The sequence below is a fragment of the Muscardinus avellanarius genome (genome assembly GCF_963383645.1).
Source record: "Muscardinus avellanarius genome assembly, chromosome: 2".
Lineage (NCBI taxonomy): Eukaryota > Metazoa > Chordata > Mammalia > Rodentia > Gliridae > Muscardinus > Muscardinus avellanarius.
In genome coordinates this window covers 57691744-57708525 of record NC_137787.1, presented here as the reverse complement: position 1 = coordinate 57708525, position 16782 = coordinate 57691744, and the positions used below count along the sequence as shown (strand labels likewise).

Genomic DNA, 16782 nt, shown 5'->3' with positions numbered 1-16782 from the left:
ATAGAAATATGCATTTCTATGTAATTTTCCAAGCATGATCATGTCTGAGAGTATGCTGCCAAAAGCAAGACATTTACTGCAAGCTCCATTTCAAATGGCTCAATACAAGTTTGAAGCAGGTAAATACGGTGTTGGAAATGATGTTCTGTACCTTTAAGTTGGAACATTTTCTCCTTTACATCTTCCTTAGGTGGAGCAGGAGCAGGAGCTGGGGGTCTTGGCTTGAGTTTCGGTTTCTCAATAACCTTCTTTTCAGGTTCAGGTTCTTAAAAGAGTATTTCAGAAGTGTTAATATATGCATATGTTTGTTGGCATGTGCGTGAACAGTATATCTGGCAGAAATTTAAATACACACACAGTAAAAAGTTTGCTTTTTTGACCATAAAACATTGTCTAACATAAAACATAAAAATATCAACACTGTTCACAGGAGATAAGAAATACAGAGAAGACACTAATAAACACAACAAAGGAAGCATCCAGATAAGCTACATTTGACATGAGATGACACAAATTACATGGAAACATAAGAATAAGATGCACACTTAAAACAAGACTATCTCACACATAGCTGCAGAGAGACCTGCTATACACACAGAACAACACAAAGCGTACACAGCTCAAGGTGAAAAACAGGGTTATGAAGATCAAAGTCTGCCTAATTGAATACCTTGGACTGGTATTTCTTCTGGCTCTGGTTCAGGTTCAGGTGCAGGTTCTTCAGGCTCAATATATTTTTCAGTTTCCCGGTCTTTAAAGAATGTTGGCAAAGGATGTAAGATTGTAATGTTCTTCACACAGACTCATACACATTTTACACGAATGCAAAGATTATAGGCCCCAAAACAAAAGTACACAGTTCATACAAAGAATTTTGTATGGAAAGAGAGGCAAGACTTCCACTTTGTTATACTTGAACTTTCCACTGATAACTAATTTATTTCATGTATGTCAATAGTAGATAAAAATGACTTAAATTTCTGATGTTGGGTAATCCTTTGAAGATCCCATGCAGTTATTCCAATTTTCATTGAACTGTACCTTTCGGAATTGTCAATTACCATCAAGAATAACCAAATTAGAGATTCCAGTTCAAAGAAAGTTTAACTATTTGAAAAACAAAGCAGTCAAACATGGGATGAAATATATATAAAAGTTAAGTAGAGCCGGGCGTGGTGGCACACGCTTGTAATCCCCACGCTTGGGAGGTGGAGACAGGAGAATCGTTTGAAGCCAGCCGAGATGGTTTAAGAGACCTTGTTTCCAAATAAAAAGTATAAATAATAGGTCGGGTAGTGTAGCCCGGATGTAGAAGGGCTTCCAGGAACCCCAGTACCACCAAAAAACAAAAAAAAAACCAAAACAAAACAAAAAACCAAAAAAATGTCAAGTAGAAATGTCACCCTATAAATACTTTTGTATTTCTAATAAGAATTTCCAAGAGATGAACAGAAGTATATTTACATATTTATACATATACCTTCAACAGGGGGAGTCTCTTTTCTACCAATGGTTATAGATGCTTTTTCTTCATATATTATTTCCTCTGGAGTCTCTTCAACTTAAAAAACACAGTATTTTATTTTAGAGTCTATTCAGAGTTGCTAAGTTGCAATAAACCAGCTCACACTTAATATGATTCATTCAGATGTCTCCAAGATAGCAATAATGTCAATGCATGAGACAGGCAACAGATAAATACATAAGACTCATCTACAGTCAAAGCAAGATGATGAAGAACATGTTGTCTTTCCAAGATTTATAGGGCAGCCATGTACCTGGGGCGGGTGGAGCTTCTGGCTCTTCGGGCTTGGGAACAGACACTTTCCTTTCTGGAATAACTTCCTTGGGCACTTCAGGCACTTTAAAGATATTAATTTTGTTTACTATTAAGAATTTAGAAGATGTGCAATACTTTGCAAAGAGCACATAAAGAATAGAGGAGAAAAAACTTCATCTTATAAGAATTCACAGGGAAGACAGCTTCTGAGGCTTGACACACTGTTGGACATTCTAATTTTTAAGTGAAAATTCTCAGCCTTCTTCATTTACTCTTCACTTTCTGTGGACTATCTTTAATACTTTAAAAATATGACTCTACATTTTTTGAAAAACTGCTTCTGAACGCTCAACTTTTATTTCCATGCAGATGACTTTTAAGATCTGTTATCTTTCTCATGCTTCTAATGCTCACTGCCAATTTCCACACTTGAAAATGAAAAATATATTCACTATTTTTTTTCTAATTCAGTTGCGGAAGCCAGTGAGAGATTCGCCTGGCCATTAAGCTTCAACTTCTACAACTATCTTGAGTTCCTCAATTTCCCTAATGACATAGATAACCATCAGAGGGCCAGTTCCATCTCTGTAGCTTTCATTTCCACCTCCCTTTTTCTATTCATATCACCCCTGGCTCTGTCCAACAACCTTAAATAATTATTATGGCTCTCTACTCTTATTACTGATTTTTAATAGTTTAAGCTATTTCTAGTTATCTTTCTAAAGCCTATTATTTTGACAGTTTCAAAGCCTTTTAATTTTTCTATTGACTCTGTTTGCAGAATAAGTCATATATATATATATATATATATATCCATGACCCCCTCTCTAAAGTACAAATCTTATGCTGGCTATTTAAAGAACTTCAAGCCATGTGCTGTGGCACACACCTCAATCCTAGCCACTTTGGAGTGTGAGAAAGGAGGATAGTAAGTTCAAGGCTAGCCTGAGAAACTTAGGAAAACATCTCAAAATAAAAAGGGTTAGGGTATAGCTCCATGGTAGAGCACTTTCCTAGTATGTGCATAACCCTGGCTTCCATCTCCAGTACCATAGAAGCAAAAAAAAATAAAAAAATAAAAAAACTTCAAAATATGACTCCCACACCTTTATATCTAGCATTATCTTTTAGGATGTTTCACAACCAACTCACTCAAATTACATAATTTGACAGCCCTTGACCTTTCTAGACCCTTCTACCTCTGTGCCTTTCAGATGCTCTTTTCTTGCCCCCCCCCCAAATTTACCCAATGAAAAATCCACACAAATTTTTCATGCAACTTTCTGAGATGCCTCTTCTTGAAACGAATCTCTTTGGCTTCGTTTGCCCATGTTTCAGTGTCCCTTAGTACTCAGTTGGAAAGTGTTATCATCCCTTGCCTTTTTGGGAGTTGTGTTATCTTTCTGTTCTCTCACCAGATTTAAGTTGCTTGAAGGCAGTATTATATTTTATATTTTCTACAATAGTGTTCTGTTAGTAGTAACATTCATCAAAATATGCTGAATGGAGCTGTTCTGCACACTGAGAGATGGCCCTGTTCTTCCACCTAACCATGTAATACATCGCTACAGAACTGGCTCATACTTCCCCGCTACTGCCCATCTGTTTAATTTACTCTCTCTGCCCCTAGTAATTGTCCCTTGTTTCTTTGAAATGTGGTTTTGTACAATCTCATATTCAGTATTTTCTGCTCTAAGACCTATTACTAAAATGTTTAAATAGTGGTCAGAGAAATATATTTCTTCTTGGTAGATACCTTTTTCTCTCCGGACTTCTGGTTTTTTGGTAATAGGCTCAGGTTCTTTCTTTACTGGAACAAGTTTCTTGGGCATCTCCGACACTTTGAAGATATTAGTTTTGTTTTAGGAAGAGTATTTAAGAACATTTAAAAACATTATGAATAAAATAATCTATAGTTAATGGAGCAGCATTAAAATTAGTGAGAACAGAATAAGGACAGCTTTGTCCCTAACTTGCAACAACAGTAAGGACAATTGAACAGAATCCACTTTAAGAGAGCAGAGTACTTTTAAAAACAATATGATGTCAGTGTTGACATGAATACCTTTAGCTTCTGGTACTTCTGGCTTCTTAATAGGGGCCTTCTTCACTGCAACAACTTTCTTTGACACCTCAGGTTCTTTAAAGATATTAGTAGCATTTAGTAATATAGAACTACAAGATGTAACATAACCACATTACTTTTACAAGTCTGTTCAACACCAAGACATATGGATAACAGTTAAGACACATAGAAGACAGCATGACATCTGACAGGGGAAAAGTGTAAAATTCAGACAGCACACAAAGAGGCCGTAAATATGTATTTTAACATAAGTACCTTTAGGAGGTGGAGCTTCTGGTTTTTTGATGACAGGAACTTTCTTTTCTGGGACAATCTTCTTGGGTTCTTCAGGCACTTGAAGAATGGGAATTGTTTTAGAGTTAGATGATAACAAGGACAAGTTAAACAATGACAAATGAATTTTTTTAAAAGACCACACATATTTCTTTGGTGTACTCATTATAAAATTCTGCAGGGCCAAAGTGAAAATAACTCGTTCTTGTCAATTAACTCAAATTTTAATCAAGGAGATTCGAGACTAATATTTTATCTTCAATAAGATATAATAATGAATAAAAAAATTCAGATGACTGTATTTCCCATGTAGTAAGTTCTGTCTTGTACCTGGTGGTGGTGGTGGGGCTTCTGGTTCCTCCTCTTCTTCAACAGGAACAGGCTCTTCCTCTTCAGGAGCAATTTCCTCAGGCTCTTCATAGACTTGAAAGATATTGGTTAATTTTATTTCAACATGTGCAACAAAATTCTAAAATGCATGAAGCAGCAAAACAATAAATAACAATCTTGATTTCTTTCCTTGTTGCAATCAACATCTTCTCTTATCTTTATTAAAATAAAACCTATGTGATGCTATTTGCACTGACTTGGGTATCTATCCATTTGCATACTTGGAAAGACTTTGGCATTTAACATTATATTCATCAGTCTTCTCATCTTAATCTTGTATGTTCCAAAAGCTTTAATGAAATATACTGTAATCTATGGAGATTTGCCTAACCAATAGCCTCAAAATATAGTTGAGATTAGAGTTAATTTTAAGGAAAACAAATAAAGAAAATGACCAAGAAATAATGAGTTAGAAAAGAAGAGGAACAAAAGTTAGGAAGAGTCACAAGTGGTCAGCTTATAAAAGGCCTCATGCCTACCTTCTGGGGGAGGAGACTCAACTTTGGTGGGGACAGGAATAGCAGGTTTCTCTTCTATGACAGGTTTCTTTGGCACCTCTGGCACTTTAAAGATATTAGTTAGTTTTACTTCTGAGTAGTTGAAAAAACATGATATTTAACCTCATATACTTTACATTTATTTAAATAAATTGGGCACACTCAAGAATAAAATTCCTAACAAAAATTTGTCTAACAATGCCCTTGGATTCCCCACCACCCAGCAGGAAGAAGAAGACCTTTCAAGAATCACAAAACCAGGGTAAGTAAACTCTCTCAATGCTTGTAATAAATGCATTGGTTTAAAAAAAAAAGTGATTTTTGAAAAAAAACCAGATACACCCTAAAAACCCAGAATAATGTTTTGCAGTTGTGAATTTAAGAGAATTAGCAAACAGAATAGGGTAATAGGTGACTTTGAGGACCCAGAAATAGTACTTTTCTGTAGAATCTTCTTAGTGACATATACCTTTAGCTGGTGGGACTTCTGGCTTTTTGGGAACAGCTACTTTCTTTTCTGGAACAACTTCTTTGGGAACTTCAGGCACTTAAAAGATATTAGTGTTTCAACATTATAAACAATATTACCAACCACCGGAAAACACTCATTACACTTACAAAGAACAAAACACTTTTTTAAGAGTTGGAGGATCTTCCCACCTTCATCAGAGAGTGGGAAGCCACATGTACCTTTGGCAGGTGGAGCCTCTTGTTTTTTGGGAACGACGGGAGGCACTTTCTTCTCAGGAATGACTTCCTTGGGCACCTCAGGCACTTGAAAAGATATTAGTAGTTGACATATGGAAATCATGAAGTACAGTGGTGGAATCACACTTTAAAGACAGACATTTATCTGTAGAAAGTGGGTGGCCGTGAGAAGTACCTTTCGTGGGGGGTGGCTCAGGTTTCTTGGGAACGACAGCCGGTGCTTTCTTTTCAGGAACGGGCTTCTTAGGTGGTACAGTCACTAAAGATATTAGAATTGATGTTTTAGGAGCCATGAAGATGGGAAAAGACACAAGCTCATGGTACCTAGGACTGTACGGGCGAGAAGGGAGAGATGGACTGCACTACCCAGCAGCCTCCAAAGTACCTTTTGGAGGTGGAGGAGGTTCAGGCTCTTCTACCACTTCTTCCTCAGGAGGCTCTTCTGGGGCGATTTCCTCAGGCTCCTCCTTGTACACTTTAAAGACACCAGCTAATTTTAATGCTAGGTTAACTAACAGATAGGACATATTTTGCAAAAAGATTTTCACAAAACTAAGAAGTGGTTTTAATCTCTCAAGACGGCTAGTTTGAATAGCTTCATTATTACCTTCAGGAGGAGGACTTTCCGGTTTGGGGGGAATAGCTTCTGGCACCTTCTTTTCTGGGGCAGCTGCCTTTGGCACCGCAGGCACTTTAAAGATATTAGTATTTCCATGATTAGAAAGAGTGAGGACAAATGGACAGTACCAAGCACAGTGACACCAAGGTGGCTACCTTTAGCAGGAGGGACTTCTGGCTTTTTAGGAGGCACCACGGGCAATTTCTTTTCAGGGACAACTTCTTTGGGAGCCTCAGGCGCTTCAAAGAGATTAGTGAGGTTACACTTAGGACTTGTGAAGACCAGAGGAAGACATATTTTCAAGAGGAACAGAGTTACAGCTCATGAAGCTTCAGGTCAAGGACAAGTACCTGGGACAGGAGGGACTTCCGGCGTTTTAGGTGGAGCCACAGGTAGCTTCTTTTCAGAGACCACCTCTTTGGGCACCTCAGGCACTTAAAAGATATTAGTGAAGTTACATTGATGACTCAGAGACCACAGGGATGAAATATTTTCAAGAGAAGAGTTTCATGTTGAGAGACCTGGAGTCAATGACAAGTACCTGAGACAGGCGGGACTTCCGGCTTTTTAGGTGGGGCCACAGGCACTTTCTTTTGAGGAAAAGCTTCTTTGGGAGCCTCAGGCACTTCAAAGAGATTATGAAGTTACATGTAGGACTTATGAAGGCAGTGAGGATAAATAAATATTTTCAAGAGCAGAAGCATTCTATCTTAGGAAGCCTCAGGCAGTGACAAATACCTGCGACAGGCGGGACTTCTGGCTTTTTGGGTGGGGCCACAGGCACCTTCTTCTCAGGGACAACCTTTTTGGGCTCCTCGGGCACTTCAAAGAGATGAGTGACATTATGTTTAGGACTTATGAAGACCACGAGGATGAAACGGTTTCAGGATCAGAAAGAGTTTTATGTTATAAAACCGGAGGTTAGCGGTGAGTACCTGTGGCAGGAGGCACTTCCGGCGTTTTGGGTGGGGCCACAGGCACTTTCCTTTCAGGGACAACCTCCTTGGGAGCCTCAGGTACTTAAAAAGAGATTAGTGAAGTTACATTTAGGACTTCCAAAGACCAAGGAGGACGAAATGCTTTCAAGAGCAGAAGAGTTTCATGTGAAACCTGAGGTCCGTGACAAGTACCTGAGGCAGGAGGGGCTTCTGGCTTTTTAGGAGGCGTCACTGTTTTCTTTTCAGGGACAGTTTCTTGAGGAACTTCAGGCACTTAAAAGATATTAGTAGTTTTTAACTTTGGTCAGTGAGGTAAATGGACTAAAAATGTTTCTTCTGAAGAATAAAAGGCTGTTTCTTCTGAAGAAGAAGGAGGGATTAAAAATACCTGTGACAATTGGGACTGCTGGCTTGGGGGGCAAGGTCACAGGAACTTCCTCTTCTGGGACTTCTTGAGGTACATCAGGTGCTTGAAAGATATTAGTAGTTTTACATTTAGGTGAGTGAGGAACGATGGGTGAAAAGTGCTTTCAAGAATGAAAAAGTTATTTTGTCTGCAGAATAAAGACCAGGTGGCCCGTACCTGTGACAGGTGGGGCTTCTGGCTTTTTACGAGTGGACACCGCTCTTTTCTTTTCAGGGACAATTTCTTGGGGAACTTCAGACACTTGAAAGATATTAGTAGATTGACACTTAGGTTAATGAAGCACAATAACTATATTTGTCTTCAAGAATGGAAGAGATATTTCTTCTGCACAATAAGGACTCGGTGACCAATACCTGTGACAGGTGGGGCTTCTGGCTTTGGGGGCAGTGTCTTGGGAATTTTCTTTTCTGGGACAACTTCTTGAGCAGCTTCAGGCACTTGGAAGATATTAGTAGTTTTAGAATTTATTAATTGTGAAGATACGTATTACAATGCTCTTGAGGAGTTTAAGATGTTTTAATAGAACAGTTGAAGGAAATACCTTTTGCAGGTGGAACTTCTGGTTTTTTGGGCGCAGAGACTTTCTTTTCAGGCACAACTTCTTTAGGAATTTCAGGAACTTTGAAGATATTAGTATCTTTTAGTTAAATAACTATAACTATAATATTGACAATACATTTACCCAAGAGAATACAATTTATGAGACTAGCAGATGTGTCTACATGTTTCCCCCAGGCCCCTCAGCAGGTGACTGACAACATGTAAGGGTTCATACCTTTGGGTGGTGGAACTTCTGGCTTTTTGGGAGGAGCCACTGGTACCTTCTTTTCAGGGACGGCTTCCTTTGGTGGTTCTTCAGGCACTTCAAAGATAATTGGTAATTTGTGTTTAGAAAAGGTGAAAATAATTGATACCTATATAATCACACACCAAGATACTATGAATCAATCGCTGCTGGTATTTTTATTTAGAATTATGTAACCTGCATGTAATAGGATTTATTTATATCCTTTTCAACTAAAATAGCAGTTGTTTATCTCCCTAGTCTGCAGAGTTTTACCTTCAGGAGGAGGACTTTCCGGTTTGGGGGGAATAGCTTCTGGCACCTTCTTTTCTGGGGCAGCTGCCTTTGGCACCGCAGGCACTTTAAAGATATTAGTATTTCCATGATTAGAAAGAGTGAGGACAAATGGACAGTACCAAGCACAGTGACACCAAGGTGGCTACCTTTAGCAGGAGGGACTTCTGGCTTTTTAGGAGGCACCACGGGCAATTTCTTTTCAGGGACAACTTCTTTGGGAGCCTCAGGCGCTTCAAAGAGATTAGTGAGGTTACACTTAGGACTTGTGAAGACCAGAGGAAGACATATTTTCAAGAGGAACAGAGTTACAGCTCATGAAGCTTCAGGTCAAGGACAAGTACCTGGGACAGGAGGGACTTCCGGCGTTTTAGGAGGCAACCTGGGCACCTTCTTTTCTGGGACCACCTCTCTGGGAGCCTCGGGCACTTCAAAGAGATTAGTGAGATTACATTTAGGACTTATAAAGACCACAGGGATGAAATACTTTCAAGAGCTGAAGATCTTATGAAGCCTCAGGTCAGTGACATGTACCTGGGGCAGGAGAGATTTCTGGCTTTTTAGGTGGAGCCACAGGCACTTTCTTTTCAGGGGCAACCTCTTCAACCTCTTTGGGCACCTCAGGTACTTAAAAGAGATTAGTGACATTACATTAAGGATTTTGAAGACCACAAAAATAAAATATTTTCAAGAGAAGAGTTCCACATTGTGAGAACTGGGATCAGTGATGAGTACCTGGGACAGGAGGGACTTCGGGCTTTTTATGCGGAGCCACAGGTACTTTCTTTTCAGGGACAACCTCCCTGGGAGCCTCAGGCGCTTAAAAGATATTAGTATTTTTTTTTTTTTTTTACACTTAGAACATACAAAGACCACAACACATGCTGAAATATTTTCAAGAGCAAAAGATCTCCTTTGTTTCCCCCTCAAGCCTGCAACAGTGGTAACATGTACCTGTAACAGGTGGTGCTTTTGGCTTTGGGGTGGGAAATTCTAATACTTTCTTTTTGGGGACCACTTCTTTGGAAGCTTCAGGCACTTTGAAGTTATTAGTAAATTTACAGTTGAGTCAAAGTCATCAACACAGACATGAGTTACATTTATACATCACAAGGATTTTTAAGGATAGAAAGATGGTCCTTTCAGTCTCCCCACCTCCCTCTTCCATAAGAAAGGACAGTTATGTATGTACCTTTGACAGGCACAGCTTCAGGCACTTGCTGTAGATGCACTTTCTTTTTGGGCACCACTTCTCTGGGAGCCTCAGGCACTTTAAAGATATTAGTATTTTTATATTTAGAAGTTAAATGAGTACAAACGGAAAACACATTTAGACAGGAAGAGAGATTTCCCCATCCTTGAAAACTTTTAGCAAGATATACCTTCATCTTCAGAAACTTCAGGCTTTGTGTGAGGAACCCCAAATGCTTTTTTTTCAGGTACATTTTCTTGGGGAGCTTCGGACACTAAGAAATTAGTATTTTTATATTTAGTGTTACGAAGATCACTAGGAAGGGAAAATTATTTTCAAAACTTCTAGAATTAGTTCTTGAGCCTAAGGGCTTGGTGACTGGTACCTTTAGCTGAGGGAGCTTCTCTTCTTTTGGAAGGAGCTCTCTTTGCATGAGTAACTTCTTGAGGTGCTTCAGGCACTTGAAAGATATTAGTATTCCACATTTAAGAGTTAAAATATTAATGAAAACAGTAACCACAATAAGGTAGTCAGGGTAGCTTTCTAGAAAATTTTTTGCTTCCCCTCTCTCATTCCTTTGCTCCATAATAAACTAATCTAGAGGTTCATGGGTTCCTTGAAAAGAAGGGCTCACCCTCCTCTAGTAATCCGGCAGAGATTTTGTGACACCCATGTCCTCACTGTATAGTCAAGCCTCAGTATCCACACGGCTTGTGTCCTCCATTCAACTAACCATGGATGGAAAAATGTATCTGGACTCAGTAAGCACAGACATTTTTCTTGTCATTATCCCCAAAGCAATATAGTATTACAACTATTTATATAATATTTTTATTTATTAGTTATTATAAGTGGTCTAAAGATGATTTATAATATAGGACACCTTGCATTGATTATCTGAAAATACATCTCATTTTATGTAAGGAACTTGAATATCCATGGATTTTGGTATCCACAGAGGGACTAGAACAATCCCTTATGGAGACCAAGGGAGGACTGAATTTACTGAATGAATCATTTTACAGTAGAAGGATTTGGAATTGTTGCAGGAATAGTCACCAATACTTTTTTCCTAGGGGGAACTTACTGTGGAGCTTTAGGTGCTTTAAAGATAGTAGTAGAATACTGTTTACATTTAGGAGTTATAAGGAGTGTTAGAAAAAAGGGTGTTAGTTCTATAAACAGAAGATGGATAATTTCTTCTTCTTCAGAGTGACATGTACCTTTCATAGGAGGCATTTCTGGCTCTTCTGGAACATCCTCAATCAATTCCATTTCAGGAACGACTTCTTTTGTGGCTTCTGGTGCTTTTAAGATATTAGTATTATACTCAGAGGTTAAACAGATCAGTGGAGACATTAATCACATGAACTGAACCAAAGTGCTTTGTATGGGTACAAGAGTGCTTCATATAAGATCTGATGAGTTACAAAAATCTTCAGAAGCATCTAATCTTATTTTTCTTATTCCCTGGCTCCCTAGCCTCTTACCCATAATAGGCACTTACTGAATAAGTGAAGTAATGATAGTATGCATGGTGTCTTTTGGGGAGGTGTTTCAATTTCAGAAGGAGAAGTCATGGGTTTGCTACTACAGAGACAACTTTTAGAGGTGATTCAGGTACTTTAAAGACATGAATGCACTGTACTTCAGAGTCATGAGGGGCAGTGAAGAGTTTCAGTCATAACTGCACATCCAGGGATGCTCTGGATTGGGATCAGACTCCTTCTCTGGTAGCTACCAGAGGAAAACAACCAAAAGACTAAGAAGGAAAGGTCAAGTACTTGGATATTCTTGAAATTACAGAATATCATGGGTATTAGGAAGAAATTGTTATTCTGGAAGTTTTAAAATAACCTCAGATTTTTATTTATCTAAAACTGTTCACAATGCAAAGAGTATGGTGCTTGAAAAATAAAATATAGATTATAAAAGGAAGAAACATTCAGGAGGATGTTCAGGATTGAGAGTAGACTGAACTAGCCTAACACTCTCTTTAAATTTACTTTAAGTAGGAATTGGTGCCACCAAATGATAGAGTTGTTTGGTTGTACACCAGACGGCAATAATTCAACCCTATATGGGACTGGAACTCCAGAATTTATCAACTTGTTAGAATTGCTTTCCTATTAAAATAAACTTCTTGATTAAAAACAAGCATATGAAATAGCTGATTTCTAATAAGATTTAAATAACAGAAATATTTTTAGAAAACAAGGTCCAGCTTAATTGGAATTATTTTGCCTTGGCTTTAGAAGACACTCAGATGTCTAATGGGGGAGAGATATTATAGATAGGACAACTTCACAACAAGTTATATATTTTAGTTTAAGCTGTGATTTTCTAAAAATATTTATGTGACATTTAAATCTTATTAGAAATCAACTATTTCATGTCTATGCTTGTTTAGCAGTACATTTATTTATAGAAAGCAATTTGGACAAACTAATGTATCTTAGATTCCCAATCCTTTGAAAGGTTGAATTATTGCCATATGATATACCACTAAGAGCCACTGTCATTTGGTGGTACTGATTTCTGCTTTAAATGTGTCTTAAACCAATTCAATCAAATTTCAGTATTCTAAATGGTCTCATGTCCATTTTTTCTAGCTAGTCTGATTTTTATTATTTTATAAAGGAAAGCAATAGCTATCTCCTATTAAAGAATACACTTGCATCATATTTGGACATAATGTGTATACATGTTTGCTTTACATTCCTCATAGAGAAACTGTCTTTCATGTGTATAAAGATTTTTCCTATTTCCTTTTGAATGGCTTATTGGGACATATCTATACCTGGTTCAGCTTCTGCTTTGGGGACCCATTTCTCTGAAATGATTTCCTTGTCAATCATTGGAGCCTTAAAGATATTAGTATTTTCACACAAGTTAGTTACAACTACAAACATGAGATAAGAAATGTGACTTTCTCTGGACTTGTACCTGCTACTGTTGTTGGTTTTCTTCTTTTGATTATAAGAGTTTGTTTCTCTGGAACCACTTCCTTGAAGATCTCAAACTCTTTAAAGATATTAGTATATTTTAATTGAGAAAAGGCAAAGACAAAGACAAGACACAGAAAGTTACAAATCTAGTAACTTTAAACTAGAATTTTTATATTCGCTTTGATAATTTTTCTTTGCACATTATCTGAGTGGGTCTTGGTGTTTTAGGGGCAAGTCGTACATAGTATCTTTTCTTGAGCATCCTTGTCAGATGCTTTAAAGATATTAGTAATTTAGCATTAGGATTTATGAGAAAGTACGTAAAACATAAAGCATATTTTGTAGAATGAAAAAGAAAGGTTTTCTATAATTAAACAATTATACCTTCAGGTGGGGGATGTTCTGAAATTTCAGGAACAGCTTCAGGTGATTCCACCTCTGGAAAAACTTCTCTGGTTGTGTCGGGTGCTTTGAAGATATTAGTAGGTTTGCACTTAGAAGTTGTAAAAGCAGTAAATTCTATAACATGTAATTCTTTTATCTTAAAGCTAAAGATATTCATCTGAATTTGATATAGTTGAAATATACCTTTGATGGCTGCTGTTTCTCTCTTTTTAGGAATAGTCACATATGTTTTGTCTTCTGGAGCAACTTTCTTAGATGGCTCAGGCACTTAAAAGATATGAGCACAGTAATATTTATGAATGGTGAAGAAAAATATTGAGCCCCTAAATGAATTTTACTCAGATTGGATGATCAGTGTTAAATACCTTTAGCTAGTCTGATTTTTGTCTTCTGAGGACGAGTCACAAGCACTTTTTCTTCTATGACTGTTTCTTCAGATGCTTCATAAACTTTAAAGATATTAGTAATTATATTATTAAAAGTGTTTCAAGGTGGATTAAGAATAATACTAAGAAAAAGAATCACATGATACACATTCATTGACCAAATTAACAGTAGAACATATACACAAATTAGTGACAAGAATGCATAAGATATGGTCAAGTTTCATACCCAATCTTATGATCTCAGCATTTCTTTATGATTATGATAATAAAAGTTAGGAATTCACTGGGCAGGGACTATTCTTCAATTTTGACTGTAGATAGTTATTAGTAAAATTGTCTTATTATTCTTTTTAATGGATTTATACATAAAGACCAGAGAGGATGTTGAACTGTACTTGGAGAATTCTTTTTCTACATTTCACCTACTAAAAATTTATATAAGTTCTTTTCTAGGAGCATAGTTATCTATACTTTAAAATCCTGTCTAACTCATGACTTCACAGTTTAATAAGAATATGAAAATCATTTAGGGATTGGAAACAGAAAAGAAAATAAAAATAAATATTTGGAAAATAAAGCAAATGAATACAATAAAGAAATTCTTCAGCCTTTAGAAAGACTGGTTGGCAGAATGATCAAATTTAAGTATAGAAAAGGTATTCAAAGGAGAGCGTGACTATATACTTTTATCTCAAACTAGTATAACAAGGTAAGCAAGTAATGAGTTTTAACCAAGAAGTTTTTAGATTAAAAAAAGAAAGACTAACTTGACTATTAGCATTTTGACTATTGAGAGTATTAAACTGTATTCTTTTCAGAATATTTGACTATTTAGATTATTTTACTGTTCAAATTATTTAATTATAATCTTGTATGAAAGTGAAAAAAGTATTAAGTCTTTTCGTGTTCTTATGGTCTTCTAAATTTATGAACATTTGTGCAGCATTGGCAAAATGTTAATGCTTATTGTGGACAGTAAAGAAAATAATGGTGGAACATTTTGATTTATTATGGAGCTAAAAATGTTATTTCAGGGTCTAAGAAAATAAATTGCTTCAAACAGATTTATATATACAGGAAGTTAGGAAAATTTAGACAAATGATTTTTTTTCTAAAATTGGGTAATAAAAGTACAGGATTGTTTTTTAAATTGGTGAGGAACTATATCTTGTCTAAGGCTAATAGTTATTCAGATCACATATTTTGAGCGAAATATTTTTGGTATGTTATACTTTTTTTGGGGGGGTGGTACTAGGGTTCCTGGAAACCCTTCTACCTCTGGGCTACACTCCCAGATACCTATCTTTTATATTTTTGTTTGGAAACAGGGTCTCTTAAGCCAGCGCGGCTGGCTTTGAACCTGTGCGGTCCTCCTGTCTCCACCTCCCAAGAGCCGGGATTACAAGCGTGCGCCACCACGCCTGGCTACCATGTTATACTTTTACAAAATATCAGTATATCTACTTTTGAAAGCAATGCAGACAAACATAGTGAATTTAAGAGCACAGATAAGACCACAGAGAACTACCAATTTTTTCTACACTCACTGTATATCTCTGTGTCTTCAGGGAGAATAATAGGTGGTATTTCTTCTTGAAGACTTTTCTTAGGCACTTCAGGAACTTTAAAGATATTAGTACATTAACTGTTAGTAATTATAAACATAAGAAATTACAAATATAAAGAAATGAAATACAAAGATTAAATATCACATTCATTCATTCTACACAATGGAACACCAAAGAGTTATTTCATGTTGTGATTAGTATCAGTGTGTACCTTTAGCTGGTGGAACTTCAGGCTTTTTAGGAGGAGCTTCATGAACTTTTTCTTCTGGAATAGTTTTCTTGGGTACTTCAGGTGCTTTAAAGATATTTATTTTATTTTAAAGAAGATAGTATTGGTGTATAAAATATCAAGACAAAAAGGGATCTTTAACAAGAAGAGCAGCAAAAAGACTAAAATCTCAAGTGAACACAGTCAGTGCATTTTTTAGATTGCTTTGTTGACAGATTTCTGATTTAGGATAATAGAGATACTTTGCGCTCTGGAGTATCATTTAGAACATTTTTGTTGTTGTTGTTGTTGGTGGTGGTGTTTGCAGAGCTACTTGACAAGCATTTCCAAAATGAATGTATTTGGAAGAGAAGCTTAATTATTGCATAAGAAGACCAATTCAAACAACAACTTTTAGGCATGTCTTTGTTCCAAGAAAGTACCACACAAAAGGGAAGTCCTATTATAAAACATAAATTGAAATTTAGTGCATTTACAGCCATCCTGTGGCATTGAGGGGAGAATAGTCTCTCTCTTAGAAAATTAATAAAAAGAGATTCAATACTAGTGGTGAATTAGTAATGGCAAGTACCTTTAGCTGGTGGAACTTTGGGTTCTTCAGGAACACGTACTTTTTCTTCTACTACAATTTTCTTGGTCACTTCAGGTACTTTAAATATAGCAGTGATAATTTTATTTACTTTTAAAAATTGATAAAGATTTTTAGCAAACATAGCAAAAGAAATTTATAAGCAAAGAAGAATATAGCCACAATATAATATACAGACATCACTTTATCATATACATGATACAGCACTTAAAATGAGTCAAATTTTGATAACAAATATGACACCAAATCCAGGGGAGTTTCCTGTGTTAGTATGGTAAGAACTTGACAAGAAAAATGAACAATGCCCTTTCATCTGATACTATTTCTGCTTTTTTAGTTGATTCTTTCTCTCCAGTGATAACTTCCTTATATACTTCAGGGACTTTTAAGATATAAGTTTATATTATTTATTAGATGTTATAATTTTTTTCTATTGTGAAATTTCGTAAGTTAACAAAAATAAAGCAATGATATTAAGTATTTACTATGAATTATATTTGTTGGTGTTAAGGCATAATAAATAAGAAAACAGGTATTCATCAATAAGTCCATCAGTAAATATACAATCAACACTACCACAGAAAGATAATGGAATTCACTCTTTGGTTAATAAGTATATTTACTTTAGTTGTTTTAGGTATAAAATCAATGATTATTTTTTCTTTTTTT

General features: G+C 36.4%; 1 protein-coding gene across 1 annotated transcript in view; it reads right to left on the bottom strand.

Moving 5' to 3' along the window:
• TTN (titin) overlaps nt 1-16782 on the bottom strand; it is a gene marked incomplete at both ends in the record, with an annotated part of 282804 nt that overhangs the window by 125455 nt on the left and 140567 nt on the right. The window contains 35 exon segments of the mRNA XM_080689373.1: nt 152-265; nt 671-751; nt 1779-1862; nt 3846-3920; nt 4122-4199; nt 4470-4562; nt 5009-5119; nt 5496-5573; nt 5717-5800; nt 6342-6425; nt 6509-6592; nt 6704-6787; nt 6895-6978; nt 7092-7175; nt 7289-7372; nt 7484-7564; nt 7680-7760; nt 7875-7958; nt 8072-8155; nt 8260-8337; nt 8494-8580; nt 8779-8862; nt 8946-9029; nt 9141-9224; nt 9331-9423; nt 9751-9834; nt 9989-10066; nt 10179-10262; nt 10374-10448; nt 11212-11295; nt 12789-12890; nt 13321-13608; nt 13707-13790; nt 15275-15349; nt 15507-15590. Coding sequence (XP_080545499.1) covers nt 152-265; nt 671-751; nt 1779-1862; nt 3846-3920; nt 4122-4199; nt 4470-4562; nt 5009-5119; nt 5496-5573; nt 5717-5800; nt 6342-6425; nt 6509-6592; nt 6704-6787; nt 6895-6978; nt 7092-7175; nt 7289-7372; nt 7484-7564; nt 7680-7760; nt 7875-7958; nt 8072-8155; nt 8260-8337; nt 8494-8580; nt 8779-8862; nt 8946-9029; nt 9141-9224; nt 9331-9423; nt 9751-9834; nt 9989-10066; nt 10179-10262; nt 10374-10448; nt 11212-11295; nt 12789-12890; nt 13321-13608; nt 13707-13790; nt 15275-15349; nt 15507-15590 — 3180 coding nt within the window.